This window comes from Ruditapes philippinarum, unplaced genomic scaffold (genome assembly GCF_026571515.1).
Source record: "Ruditapes philippinarum isolate M1 unplaced genomic scaffold, ASM2657151v2 ctg5171_1_1_1_1, whole genome shotgun sequence".
NCBI lineage: Eukaryota > Metazoa > Mollusca > Bivalvia > Venerida > Veneridae > Ruditapes > Ruditapes philippinarum.
In genome coordinates, this window is record NW_026863231.1 from 1 (window position 1) to 15,261 (window position 15,261).

The 15,261-nt window shown below is 30.9% G+C and overlaps 1 protein-coding gene across 1 annotated transcript; it reads left to right on the plus strand.

The window, feature by feature from the left end:
• The first annotated feature begins 4,321 nt into the window (after positions 1-4,321).
• On the plus strand, positions 4,322-11,922 carry LOC132721532 (tyrosine-protein phosphatase non-receptor type 11-like). Its single transcript, XM_060705849.1, has 3 exons — positions 4,322-4,468; positions 5,720-5,877; positions 6,939-11,922. The coding sequence occupies exons 1-3, from the start codon at positions 4,355-4,357 to the stop codon at positions 7,060-7,062; spliced, it is 396 nt and encodes a 131-aa protein (XP_060561832.1). The 5' UTR covers positions 4,322-4,354; the 3' UTR covers positions 7,063-11,922.
• Positions 11,923-15,261: the final 3,339 nt, after the last annotated feature.

Sequence of the window (15,261 nt, forward strand, 5' to 3'; positions counted from 1 at the left end):
GGTTTTTTTTTAGTCACCAGAGCCCAAGGGTCAGGAAGCTATTAGTTATCAAAAATTTTCCGGCCCTCCATTTGGGGCAGGCGTCAAAATTTTTTTTCTTTTTCTGAAAACCGTGGGGGGGGGAAATTTTACTTCAAATTACTGGTATGATAAACACCTTTTACAGTCACACTTGAATTTGTTCATGTCATTTTAAATTTGGGCCCCTTCAGGGGCAGAGTAAAAAAAAAACCCTTTTAAAAATTTTCCCACTACAAAAACTAATTGATGGATGATTTACCAAACCGGGCTTAGCATTTTTTGGGAAATCTTTTATCCCAAAATTGCTCATAATTTGATTTGGCCCCCCTTTAAAAGGTCCCCTAGGGTCTTAAAAAAAAAAAACCTTTAACAACTTTTCTAAAGAACCTAAAGGGGGGTGATCACCAAACTTTGTATTCTATCATTCTAGGGTAGACTTTTATCAAGTTGCTCATATTTATTTGATTGAGGCCCCTTTTAGGGGCTGTTAAAGCTAAAAATAGAAATACCTTTAAACATCTATAAATCTAGAGCACTCATTGGATTGGATTGAATCACCAAAACTTTGGTCCCTTAAAAGCATTCTTGGGTAGTGTTTTATCAAATTTGCTCCATATTAAATCTGATTGGCAACCTTTTAGGGGCCTCAAGGGCTAATAAATAGAAAACCCTTTTTAAAACGTCTATTTTCTTACAACTAATTGATTGATGATCACCAAACTTTGTCTGTAGCATTCTTGGGTAAGTCTTTTATCTTATCAAGTTTGATCATGATTGGCCCCGATTAGGGGTCTCTAGAGCTAAAAAAATAGAAAACCTTTAAACATCCTCTTCTATAGAAAATTTGATAATTTATCACCAAATTTTTGTTTTGTGCATTCTTGGGGAGCTGTTAAACAATTTTTTTTTTAATTTTTATTTGTGAAAAATTTGAAAACCTTTAAAAGTCCCATTTTTCAAACTAAATTTTATTTGGATTTTTTATCCCAAACTTTTTTCCCTTTTAAACAAATTTCTTAAAAATTTTAAGCTTTTAAACAATTTTCATATTTAAAATTTGAATTTTTTCCCCCCTTTTTAAACGGGCCCCTTAAGCCAAAAATTTTGAAAATTTTAAAAATTTTTCCTTAATTTAAATAATTTTTAAAAGATAACCAAAAATTTTTTACAATTTTTAAGGGTTTCCCTTTTAACAAGTTTGGGGTTTATTTAAAAATTTTTGCACTGTTTAAACAGCTTTAAAAGCCCCAGGGAAAAGGCATTTTTTTTAAAAATTTTTTGTTAAACATTTTTATGCTCAAATTAAAGAAAAATTTAAAAGGATAAATTTTCCCAACTCTGGAAAAACAGTTGTTTCTGTGAGCGACTCAGGGGCCTTTTGGCCTTTGTTTTTAAAAATTTCGTAAAAATATTAAAACAACAAAAACCTTTTATTTTACAAAAGTTTTAATTTTCAAAAATTGAAGGTAAAATTTTAAAAATCAAAGAGATCCCAGTTCCCCTCGAGTGGGCGTAAGCAACAAAATGGGGTTTCATCCCATGCAAAAGGGCAAAATGGTAACTTTACAATTTTTTTTACGCCCCAAAACCCCCGCAAGGGTGATTTTAAATTGCAATTAAACCCGGGGTTTAATTTATGATACATTACATCTGGGAAATTTTTGAGAAAATTTGGGTAAGGGAATCTTTCTAAATTGAAGAAAAAAAAAAAAAATTTTATATTTTCCCAGTAATTGGACCATTTATTTTTTTAACTTTAAAATTTGTACCTTCCATTGAGACTTGGTTAGCCGGTTAAATCGTTGCCCCTTTTATATTTTATTATGGAATTAAAAAGGAAAAGGTTTTTTTTTTTTTTAAAAAACTGGGAAAAGACATGTAAAAAGAAAAAAATTTTAAAAATGTATTTATTTTTTTTTTTGTGAAAAATGACGGTATAGGGAAAACAGGGGCATTTATTTTTGAAGGGTATGACTTTTAATTTTTAGGTTTAAGACTTATGGTTGTTAAAAATCTATTTCATTGGGGGTACTTTTTTAATTTTGGTAAATTCCAAAAGGGAACCCCTTTTATTTGGGAAAAACTTAAATGTGGGATAAAAAATTAATATAAAAAGTTTTTTTCCTTTAATGCTAAAGGTAACATTAAAGATTTTTATGTTCCACCTATTTTTTAAAGGGGGTAAAGTTTTTATTAAACATTTCAATTAACCTTTTTAATTTTTTGCTCGACTATTCGATAAGAATAAGTAGAGCTATTGCAGTCACGCCGAGCGTCGGCGTCGGTGTAACCACTTATGTTAAAGTTTTTGTAATAGTTCAAATATTTTCAAAGTCCATTGACATATGGCTTTGAAACTTTGCACACTTGTTCACCATCATGACCTCAACCTGTAAACAGGAGGAGGTAACTCTATCAAGCATTTTGACAGAATTATGCCCCTTTTTTCGACTTTAGAATTTACGTTAAAAGTTTTTGTAATAGTTTCAAATATTTTCAAAGTCCATAGACATATGGCTTTGACACTTTGCCACAACTTGTTCACCATCATGACCCCAACCTGTAGACAGGAGGAGGTAACTCTATTAAGCATTTTGACAGAATTATGCCCCTTTTTCGACTTAGAATTTACGTTAAAAGTTTTTTGTAATAGTTCAAATATTTTCAAAGTCCATAGACATATGGCTTTGAAACTTTGCACACTTGTTCACCATCATGACCCCAACCTGTAGACAGGAGGAGGTAACTCTATTAAGCATTTTGACAGAATTATGCCCCTTTTTCGACTTAGAATTTACGTTAAAGTTTTTTGTAATAGTTCAAATATTTTCAAAGTCCATAGACATATGGCTTTGAAACTTTGCACACTGGGTTCACCATCATGACCCAACCTGTAGACAGGAGGAGGTAACTCTATTAAGCATTTTGACAGAATTATGCCCCCTTTTTCGACTTTAGAATTTTACGTTAAAGTTTTTGTAATAGTTCAAATATTTTCAAAGTCCATTGATATATGGCTTTGAAACTTTGCACACTTGTTCACCATCATGACCCCAACCTGTAAACAGGAGGAGGTAACTGTATCAGGCATTTTTTTTACTATCAAGCACGAAGAATAGTCGAGCGTTGCTGTCCTACCGACAGCTCTTGTTATCATTTTAAGATTAAAATCCCTTACATTTATTTACTATAGACCTTTCCAAACATACAACAAGGCAAGTTTTTTACATAAAACTGAGTAGACTGGAGATAAATATGTAATTGATAGTAATTCATAAATAAATACATTAGTACTTCCATAAGACAAAAATTGGTTAGTCGATTATCTTGATGTTCCGATGAAAGTCCTGAATTTTTCCCTTACATATTCCTTATAAAATCCTATATATGAGTCAATATTTTCTGTGTCGATGTTTTCGAAGTGTCAAAGTTTACTCGTGGTCCGTTAGAATAAATCGAGTACAATTTACCATAAATAAGTCAAAGTCCTTGGATTGTTTGACAGGAGTTTATTACACAGCTGTGTGTTCGAACAGCCTTTGTATTTGTTCAAATGTGTGATAAAATGCTCTTAATTGTAATCGTTCAAATTGCCGTAGTTGTATTTAAAAATAAACTTTACAAATTAGTTTTGTTTGAAAACTTCTGTGATCCAGTGTAGCATATTAATCACAAGGGATATACTCAAGGGTGAACTTTTGTGATCACTCTGTGCTTATCTTGTGCCATAGGTCCTTCAAAAAATGGCATAAAAACATGTAAAACAATAACTACTCCTAAACCAATTAGCTGATTTCAAATTAAAACTTCATAATTCCCAACAATGCTTAAATTAGACATTAAAGGGCTCCATTGAGGTTTTTTGTCCTGACGGAATAGGAAATATATTTTTTTGGAGATTAATATTCCATTCAAAGAAGGTCTTCATAAGTAAACTTGCGTAATTTTTTTTAGATCATTTGATCACTTTGTTTTTCCAGAATAATAATTCTTATCATGAAAAATTACCCTAAATTGAAAAGCATTACAATGCGTTACAAGGCTTTTTCACTCAAAATCAGACCAAGAAAAGTTAAAAATACAATTTTAATATTTTTTCTGAGTAAATTATTAATTATCTTTTGCATATCTTACTGTCTTACGTGTCCCTGTTGATCTATGTAAAAAAATCAAATTTTTCTAATTTCAGACTTTTGAGTCTCTGTGGAGTTCCTTTAACAAACTGATTTAATGTATAAAAAACTTAGATTTGACATAACTGTAAGTCATATTGCATGATATATTTATTTCGTTAGGTATGGACTGCGAGATAGATATACAGAAGACCATACAGATGGTGAGGTCACAAAGGTCAGGTTTAGTTCAGACCGAGGCACAGTACAAGTTTGTCTACTTCGCTGTACAACAGTATATAGAAACAGAGAAAAGAAGGATAGAAGCTGAACAGGTACAGTAATTATTACTTGAAATATTATCAGAAAATCGTTTGTTGTATACATATTGTATAATGCTTGAAATTTTGTGTCATATGAAAGAACTAGATGACTTACAAGATTTTACAGACTTGAAAAGTAACTAAAATTCATTTTTTTTTTTTAAGAAAAACTTTGTACAGTTGTTGAAGATATTTACCAAACCCAAGATTTTAATTAACCTAGAAATGTATGTTTATTTCATAAGCACTAGATTTCTGTCCTTTATGTCTTTTTATCCGCCGAAAAGGCGGCCGGGGATATAGAAATAGTCTCCGTCTGTCCGTCCGACTTTCCGTCCGTCCTTCCGTCCGACATTTTTGTCCGGAGCATATTTCTAAAAGTATTTGAGTTATCATTTAATCAACTTGAAACTTCATAGGTGGATAGACCTCATTGAGGAGGAGTGCAGTGCACAAGAATGATAACTCTACCCTGCATAATTTTTGAGTTATTGCCCTTTGTTATTTTCCAAAATTGATTTTTGTCCAGAGCATAACTCCAAAAGCATATGAGATTTCAACATGAAACTTCATAGGTGCATAGATCTCACTCAGGAGGTGTGCAGTGCACAAAAATGATAACTCTACCTTTCATAATTTTTGAGTTATTGCCCTTTGTTATTTTTCTTACTTAATTTTTCACCTAAGTGAAGCATAACTCAAAAAGTGTTTGACATATCAACATGAAATGTCATAGGTGGATAGATGTTATTGAGGAGGAATGTTGTGCGCAAGAATGATAACTCTTCCCTATACAATTTTGAGTTATTGCCCTTTGTTCTTTTTCATGCTATTTTGTCCAGAGCTTGTCTCAAAAAGTATTTGAGGTATCAACTTGAAACTTCATAGGTAGATTGATCTCATTGAGGAGGAGTGCAGTGCACAAGAATGATAACTCTACCCTGCATTATTTTTTCAGTTATTGCCCTTTGTGTTATTTTCAGCCATCAGTATTCACATAGGTTTCAAATCTGTATTTACTATAGCCATCAGTTTTCATTACCAAAAAGACCTCTTAAAAATGGAATTATTCTGCTTTCTACATATACATTCTTCCAATGAGCAAACACATTCGGCGGGGGATGGCCATGTTGACATGGCTCTTGTCATGATTAAAATTTTAGTGCTGTTTTGTTTAGTATTGAATTATAAACTTTGTATAATATTTATTTTAAGCATTCTTCTAACATACATGTATCACTATTGATCAAATTTGTTTTTCAGCAAAGTCAAGTAGCAGGTAGGGAGTATACAAATATACGATACGCACACAGTATAGACAATAGAAACTCCCTAACACGTGGCTTTCCACCTCCAGTTCATCAACCCCAGATTGCAGAACCACCACACACAACAAAAAGAGCTGCTAAAGATCTGCCGAAGTAAGCATTGTTCTTCCTTTTTTACCCTGCTGACTAGTTCAGCACTTTAAGCATTAAAATCTGCCCAAGTAAGCATTGTTTTTCCTTTTTTACCTTGCTGACAAGCTCAGCACTTTAAGCATTTAACGAAGAAATATATAGAGGATATTTGTTTAGTTCAGTGTAAGATTGGAATATATTTCACCGAGTGAGCACCAAAAGGTATATTTCATGAGTGGCGCAGCCACGAGTGAAATATGAACTTTTGGTGTTCATGAGGTGAAATATATTTCGATCTTACTCTAAACTAAACATAAAAGACGTATAATCCTAATACTTAATGAAAAGCGCGCCAAATAATAATACAATGTGACATCATATATGACGTTACGTCAGTAAGTTTCCAGTACAGTTCATGCTGGTATTTCACTGAAATAATGTAACGGGCTTAAATTCAAAACAGTGAAAATTATCAAATTGATAATTTCACTGATTTATACAGTGAATTATCAGTTCTTTACTTCACTGATATATTTCTATAAACTACTGATAGCATGTTATAAAATACAGCATTGTTTGGAAACACACTGTAAATTATGAAATTAAAATCCATAAGGTCACCACTTTAGATAATAAATACTATTTAAGAGCATGACTGGTGACATGTCTAGGTTCCCAACTCTCAGTGCCTGAGAGGGGGGTTGCACCCTCATTATACATAGACTGCTGACCAGTCTTTATCCATTGTTCTTCTTCTGAAGCAGTGAATGGGTCTTTACTGAACTAAACTTGGTTTGAAGTGTCTTTAGTTATACCATATTCTAGATTGTTGAAAGATGATTCTACTTGGTCCTTATTTAGATTAATGCTAAAAATAGAGTAAAAAAATCTCAAATTATTTTCTAAACTTAAGAGACATATAACACCTGTTGTGTATTTTAATTGTCATTTTGATATGTAAAAGATGTTCAAGTTACACATGAGCAATAATAATTCAATACAATATTAATTCTAGATAACCAAAATGCCCTCTTGTTTCTACTGAATAAATCATCACTTCTAATCATTTGATTTTTTTTCAGGCTTCCACAAGATGCAGGACAAATATATCAAAATATTGGAACAGTAAAAGAGACACCAGGTCAAAGTGGTCACAATAACCATGCCAGCCATGGTGGACACCATTCAAGTAAACACAAGAAATGATCCACAGAACCAAACAAAACAGAACAGAAAATTTTGTTCAAATGTACCCACCCAGTAAATCTCTGATTTTTAGGTGGCCATATAATATTGATGTGACTCCAGTCAATCTTTTTCTTGTACGTTGCTAGCAGTGTTCATTTTTATTTAGTGCTGATACCATTAGTTTGAACTGTGCTGGACTTCTCGTATACATGGTGCAATGATGAATACAAACAATTTATACATGCTTGCCATGGCTGCATAGAATACTTTTACTTACATTATTTTTGTCATCCTCTCTTCAAGGTAAAGAAGTAGTTTTCATCAGTTTTCTAGCTAATTGTCATCTTATTTTAGAAATAATTGTATGATAATTATGTCCAATTTTATGTTCTGAATTTTTTCCTAAAAAACTGTATTAGGATACCAACAAATGATCTTGATAAATGGAAATTATTTTGTTTTTTTTTTTAAAATTTAAACTAAAGAATAATTTGGGGTGTATATATGTTTTGTTAGCAGATAAGGTATATCTTGTGTGCAGTTGTTAATAATTTCTATTAAAAATATTTATAGGAGTAAAAAATTATGGGGAAAAAATTGTTCTGTTATAATTTTAATGGACTACATTTTGTTTGTTTTGTTTTGTTGGATTTTAATTTGATACTGATACTGTTTAGGGTCATGTAGGAACATTTTGGGTTTAACCCTTACTCTGCTGTATTTCTAAAATGGACTTGTCCAGATTCCATTTTTGGAACTGTCCAATATCAATTTTAGGAATATTAAAAATTCTGATGAAGGATAAAAATTATTCAGCCAACAGAGTAGAGCCGTGTCAGACTGTATAGATGTGCAAACTAGTCTGGCTTTACACTGGTGGCAAAGACTAATCAGTTACCATTCCATCAGGTTAAGGGAAGGCTCCATGTAGTGCCCCTAGTATTATATAGTTTTGTTGATAGCAGCTATATGGAGAGCAAGTTATACGTGTCTCATTATGTTAATGTGACTGGTATGATGTCAATGTTTCTTTTCACAATGTTATGTGGGTATGAATCTTCCTAGCTTTCTTAAAGGCCCATTAAGCCTAAAAATGTTAGTTTTTTTATATATATTTTAAAAGGTTATTCTTTTTATGTACTGTTATGGTTTCCGAAATTTTACTCATTGTTCATATTACTGAGCCATTTCTTTTTTGCCTCTTTTATAGCTCGACTATTCGATAAGAATAAGTAGAGCTATTGTAGTCACCCGAGCGTCCGCGTCGGCGTAACCACTTATGTTAAAGTTTTTGTAATAGTTCAAATATTTTCAAAGTCTATTGACATATGGCTTTGAAACTTTGCACACTTGTTCACCATCATGACCCCAACCTGTAGACAGGAGGAGGTAACTGTATCAAGCATTTTGACAGAATTATGCCCCTTTTTCGACTTAGAATTTACGTTAAAGTTTTTGTAATAGTTAAAATATTTTCAAAGTCCATTGACATATGGCTTTGAAACTTTGCACACTTGTTCACCATCATGACCCCAACCTGTAGACAGGAGGAGGTAACTCTATCAAGCATTTTGACAGAATTATGCCCCTTTTTCGACTTAGAATTTACGTTAAAGTTTTTGTAATAGTTCAAATATTTTCAAAGTCCATTGACATATGGCTTTGAAACTTTGCACACTTGTTCACCATCATGACCCCAACCTGTAAACAGGAGGAGGTAACTGTATCAAGCATTTTTTTTTACTATCAAGCACTAAGAATAGTCGAGCGTTGCTGTCCTACCGACAGCTCTTGTTTGTATTGGTAATAAGTAGTTTCAGTGATTATGTATTTTGTATAGAAGTGGATATACCTTTTTCTTTACATTTTGCTATCTTTATCACATAATAATTATTATTTTACATTCAGTGCTAATTTCTTCAGGCAACAAGCATCTCACATGTTATTAATCCATTATTACAGCATTATAAATCATGTGTTAGCAGCTTCTGTAGAAAGAATCATTATTTTTAGGCTGAATGTGCCTTTAAAGGAAGCTAAGTTACATTTATAAAACATTTATTTTGATTAAAGTGACATTATGCCCATCCAAGGCATTATGCCCATCCAAGAGTACAAAGTGTTCAGGTAAATTGAAAATAATTTTTAACGGAGGAATTTTGTACAGATATAACAGGTCTTGTTACATCTTGTTGTGGTGAGCTAGTGCTACTTATAACTGTCACTTATAAACTTGTTATTTTATTGTAAGATACAGATATATCTCACATAGTGAACACCAGATGTAATACTATCATAAATGGTGTAACCACTTGTGAAGTTGTTATAATTGGTGTTCACATTCAAGGTATAATTTGAACCAATAAGTAAAACAAACTCTGTATTTGTATCATGCTGGTTTTTGTTGATTTTTGTTTGTTCTTTTTTAATTGATGTAATATAATTTTACTGTTATTTATGACATTACATGAAGGCATGGTCGAAGCAGGACATTTGTTTATGTTGAGGCATAATTTGTTTACAAGTTATTTTTTCACCCTCAATATCATGAAATAATGCACTTTTAAGATCATTTTCACAAAAGATGGAACATATTTTTTTTGTAATTTCCATATAGTTATATACTGAACCCTGTATCAAAATATAATTGTAGTAGGATGAAATTACATTACATCATTCCTCTGTGAAAGAAGTAAAAATATCAAGAATAATTTACTGTAATATTTCAGAAATTTATTATTAAACTTGTCAAGTTATTTGAGCTGCGTCACGACAAAACCAACATAGTGCGTTTGCGACTAGCATAGATCCAGACCAGCCTGCCCATCTGCGCAGTCTGATCAGGATCCATGCTGTTCGCTATCAGTTTCTCAATTTGTAATAGAGTTGGTAAGTGAACAGCATGGATCCTGATCAGACTGCGCGGATGCACAGGCTGGTTTGGATCCATTACTGGTCGCAAACGCACTATGTAGGTTTTGTCATGACGCGGCTCAATTTACATAATTCAATGATATTTATCAAATTGAAGTATATTTTATATATTTTGACAATCTTGTATAAGAAGTGTTATCTGTCAATTTGTAGGTCCAAAAATCTGATCCTGATCTCTGAAGTATTGTGCAACTGTGCCAGTTTTCAACTTTCTAATAATTTCAAGATGATTATTAAAATACTTAACTTGTCTAATTATTTGTGTAATGGAATTGCCCGGCTTTGAATTTAGATCAGTCTATTTTAAGTTTATGTGATTTCATAAAGCAATATAGTTACAAAAGCCTACAATAGTAAATGTATTGAGTCTGGTCACACACACTAGCAGATAAACATTTATTACATAATCACCTCACTGTGTTTGTTTCTACTTTATAAACTGCTGAAAAATTTAAGATTAAAATCAGCTGAACTTTATCTAGAATGAACTTTATCTAGATTACATACACATTAACTACTGGACAAGCTAGTTCTTTTTATATTTATTGTCTGTTTCTTTGATGTTGTGCACTTGTTAGTGTATTTTCTTGAGGATAGAAAATTTGTACAAGAAAACAAGATTATAAAATTCTGAAGGATTATTCTTAAATGATAATATAGTAAATTTCACTTGTATTGATAATGAAGTTATATTAATGTGTCTGCGGTGATCGTGGCTAGCTTCTGTTGTGAAGCTCCATCTATGTCAATATTGCATTGATATGTCAAGATTATTAACTCCTACACATATATTAAAGAGATACTCTTGCCAGGGATTAACAGTATTTGTAATGTGTTGTATGGTATATAAGACTTCGAAATGAAGGCATAATTTTTTTTTGTTTTTTTAAAATATATATATATTTTCTCTTCTTATTGTAATCGCTAAATAAGTTTAAGGTGAACATATAATGTTAGCCAGTTTCCAGTGAACATATAGAAAAAAGAAATTTTGATTTGAGAACAAAAAATAATTAAGTGGTAATAAATTCAATTCATTTAGTGATTTTCGTACACAGGTAAATAAAGGATATTGCCAAAAACTGTGCAAGTAAGCAAAAAGGTATGATAAACCCAATCTTATTATGAACCATCTTGTTCAAGCTCAGCTTACAAACAAATATGACATGCCAGTAACAGAGACTTCAAATTGACTTTCTTCTCCGGTACTCAGAATTTGTCATTTGGTTGTTACAAATTTCTGATGTAGTAATATTGTTATATCTGTCCCCTAAATATCATTGCAAGTGAAGTTTACTGTATGTTGTATGCCAGATACTCAATCCATTTTCAAGTATTAATGTCAAAAGATCTGATTTCCAACTTCAATTATCTGAATTGTGTTTCATAGAAAGTCCTAAGTCTGAAGTCAGTCTTAAGTATAAACGGATACAATTTAACATTTCAAAGAAAATATCCTTATTTATGACCTCTATGGTATGGGTCTTTTAATTTCTGAAAAGCAATGCTGATGGACAAATGAAAGGGTCATACATTGCAAATAAAAGGGTCTATCATTGTATTTCTTAACTTTTCTCAGTTTTTTTCTTACAGTCTACAGTACTAATATGAGGATAAAAATTTAGAGGAAAAGGGTCTTAAGTTAGTCCTTAAATTGGTTTTATGTCTTAAGACTTGGGATACACTTGGGACTTTCTATGAAACACAGCTCAATACTGTAAGTGTACATGTTATTTATTAATGATGTAACAGTTCTCCCTTATTTTTAAATGGCAGGCCATTGTAAATTTTCTATTGTTATATTGGATAATGCAAGTTATATAACATTTTTTTCTTTAAATTTTTGTACTGTCTATGAAATGATATGTTGTTCTGAGATTATAGGGGAGATCATGTAACATATTTGGAGATATTTTTTTTAATGAAATATTCTGTTGTTATACATTTGAAATAGTTTCAGAAAAAAATGAGATGAGAAATATTAAATATATCTCACTGCTTCTATGTATATCTTTAAGCTCTAGGCCAAAATGACATAAAATTTTACCATGCTGTTGATGACTGGACAGAACCTGTATTTTTCATTCTGACCACGAATCATATTTGCAGGGTGGAAAAAAAATTAAGTAGTCCACATTTGCATTTAATTGACAATGTGTTAATGTACAGAATGTTACCAGTAGTTAAGGAGTCTATTTTGTGTCATATTTTTTCCTGTTTTATATTACATTTATTACACTGTTAGTTATACAAGATATTTTTGTGCAGGTTATATGGTGAACTATAAACAGCTGATAGGCCAGTGTTATATAGCACACAGCTGATTGTTCTAACCATATAACCTGCTAATAGTTTCTTTTTTTTGTAAAAAACTATAACTTTATAATACTGCACATAAGCTTTCTTTGCTTCATAAAAAAGAGAATAAATAATCTTTACTCCTACACATGCTGCAGCTTTGTAAATAGAATATTTAAACATCACAAATATCCAATGAAAATTGGTGTTACAAACGTGCAGTATTATGATATATGTTATGTAAATTATGATCTTTAAATTATTGTGCTCTTTGTTAAACAATAGTGTTGATTATATCATTGTTGCTGTTAATATTTAAAAAAGTGTAAGCAGAGTGTGGTTTCTTTCCATGAAATGTGTTAAAAAAATATTTTTGTATATAGAAGGAAGTTGCCAATTTTGTAAATATCTATCTGTTTAGAAGAGCAGTAATGATGTATTATATATTACTGAGTAACATGGCAATCAATAGGATTGCAAAGGCCAATTGTTACAGGGCGGGGGGGAGAACAGAAAACAGATATGAAAAAAGAATACAGGAAGAAAAGATTGATCTTAACGTTATTATAATGAAAATGTTGACATTATCAGGTGATAAACCAGCCTTTATAAAAGATTATATTTGACACTCTTTTTAATTATTCTGTTTTTTCAATTTTATCCATATAAACAAAAAAGTCTGCCCAGCTAATTCTGAAAGGAGATGTTTAGGTATTGTTTAATTCTAGGCAAGGCATATGTTTTATATGTTCACAATGATTCATAAATGTCTACTTACCTTGCTCACCTGTTGATGTGGCTGGTACACTTGCTGAAAATAGGATAGTGCCAACAGGTATAGATCTCATCCTGACAGGTTTAGATCTCATCCTACGGCAAAAAGTCAGACAGTAAAATTATATGCTCTGAAAGTTTGAAATTTAGCCAGTTGTTCTGGCACCAAAACAAAGCAGTCAAAGAGAAAGATAAAAGTAGGGTAAAGGTCATTTCTCCTGCAAACCACTGTACTACCACAGGTTTAGGTGACTGGTTTTACTGTTAATGGGTGCATTGTTTTGGATTCTTTCAATGTCTGATACACTATTTCAGAATAATATTGAGTTTAACTTAAGTACGTACACTAATAAGTGATAATTTCATTCAAAGATAAAAATGTACACTAATAAGTGATAATTTCTTTCGAAGATAAATTTGGACACAAACAAGTGATAATTTTATTCGAAGATAAATTCGGACGCAAACAAGTGATAATTTCATTTGAAGATAACTTTGTACAATAATAAGTGATAATTTCATTGGAAGATAAATATGTATACAAGTTTTTGGTTATTTCATTTGATTAATCTACATTTCCTTGACTGTCTTTTACAAAGCAATACTATTACATAATTCAGATTCTATTTTTATATTTCTTTTGTTTTGTTTTTGTTAATTGTTCAGATAAAGATACTGACTGTGTATTTTAGCATGGTACAAGTTTTTCAGTAAATTGTTAAGCTAAATAAACTGTGACTTTAGTATGGTACAAGTTTATCCGTTAATTGTTAAGCTAAATAAACTGTGTTCTTTAGTATGGTATAAGTTTAACAATACAACACATTCAGTTAATTGTTAAGATAAATAAACTGTCTGTGTACTTTGGTATGGGGAAAGTATCAGTTATTTTTAAAAATAAAAAATACTACGAACAGTAGGTAAAAAGTTCAACAATTTTCAACAATTTAAATGTAAATTTGGGGATAAATATGAAAAAGTTCAGTGAAAAGTTTTTAAAAAATTATTTTTTATTATAAAAAAGGGATAACATCTCATGTACTGCCCGGACTCATACAAGAGGGTTAAATTTTTGCCTTATATTTAAAAATTTCGTAAAATAAAAAAATCAAAAAATAAAAATTGTTAAAATATACTTTTAATTTTACAAATTTTCCCTTTAAAAAATGAAGACAATTTGGGGGTTCACCTTATTTCAAATTTTTTTACAAATTTTTATTCGGGAAAAAAGGGGTAGTTTTTTTTAGAAAAATGAAATTATTTTAAAATTTTTAGTCTAAAGATTTTTTTCAGGAGATTTAAAGATTTTGCTTTTTTGTTTGCTCAAATTTTTCAGTTAATAAGGTACATCATACCACCTGTAAATTGGGAAACCTTTTGGGAAAAATAGGGGATAAACTTCTTTTAAAAAGTTATACCTCCCTTAAAAACAAAATAAATGCCTAAAACTTTAAAATTTTTCTTGAAGTTTTGATCACGTCCGGAAAACCCCTTTAAATTTTTTGGGGTTTTTTTGAAAAAAACCTTTTTGAACAAAAAAGCTTTTTTATTATTTTTTAAATTTAAAAATCTATCTTTTAAATTAAAAATTCCCGATTAATCATTAAAAAACATTTCCCAAAAACCCGAAATAAAGTTTAAATTTGTTTTTATGAAAACTTTGTCTTTTTGAATGTTCCCTTTAAAATTTTTGGCCCTTATTTTCTTCAAGCCCCTTTAGAATAGTCGAGTCGCTGTTCTACTTTAACTGAACATTGGGATTTTTTTAAAGTTTTCTGACAAAAGAAAAACATTTAAAGGGTAGACATGTATTTTTTAAACATTTTGTTTAATTTTTCAAATAAACATTGTTTAAATAAGGGTTTTTCTCTTCCCCCCTTTTTTCCTTTTTTACCTAAAAACCTTAAAACCGGAAATTTAAAAGTTTTAAAAATTTATGCTTTTCAGTGTTTAAAAAAATTTTAATTTTTTAGATTTCCAAAAGAAAATTTTTTGTAATTCAAAGTAGCCCAAATATATTTTAAAGTTAAAAAAATTATAAAATACCCTTTCATTGGGGTTGAAAAAAACAAAATCGAAAAACTTTACAGAACTTTTTTAACATTGGGACGGGGAAAGTCAAGAAAAAACCCTTCTTCATAAAAAACGAATTTTCCCACCGTTTAACACGGGGCAAGGGAAACCGTTACCCCCCATGTAAAAACAGTTTGC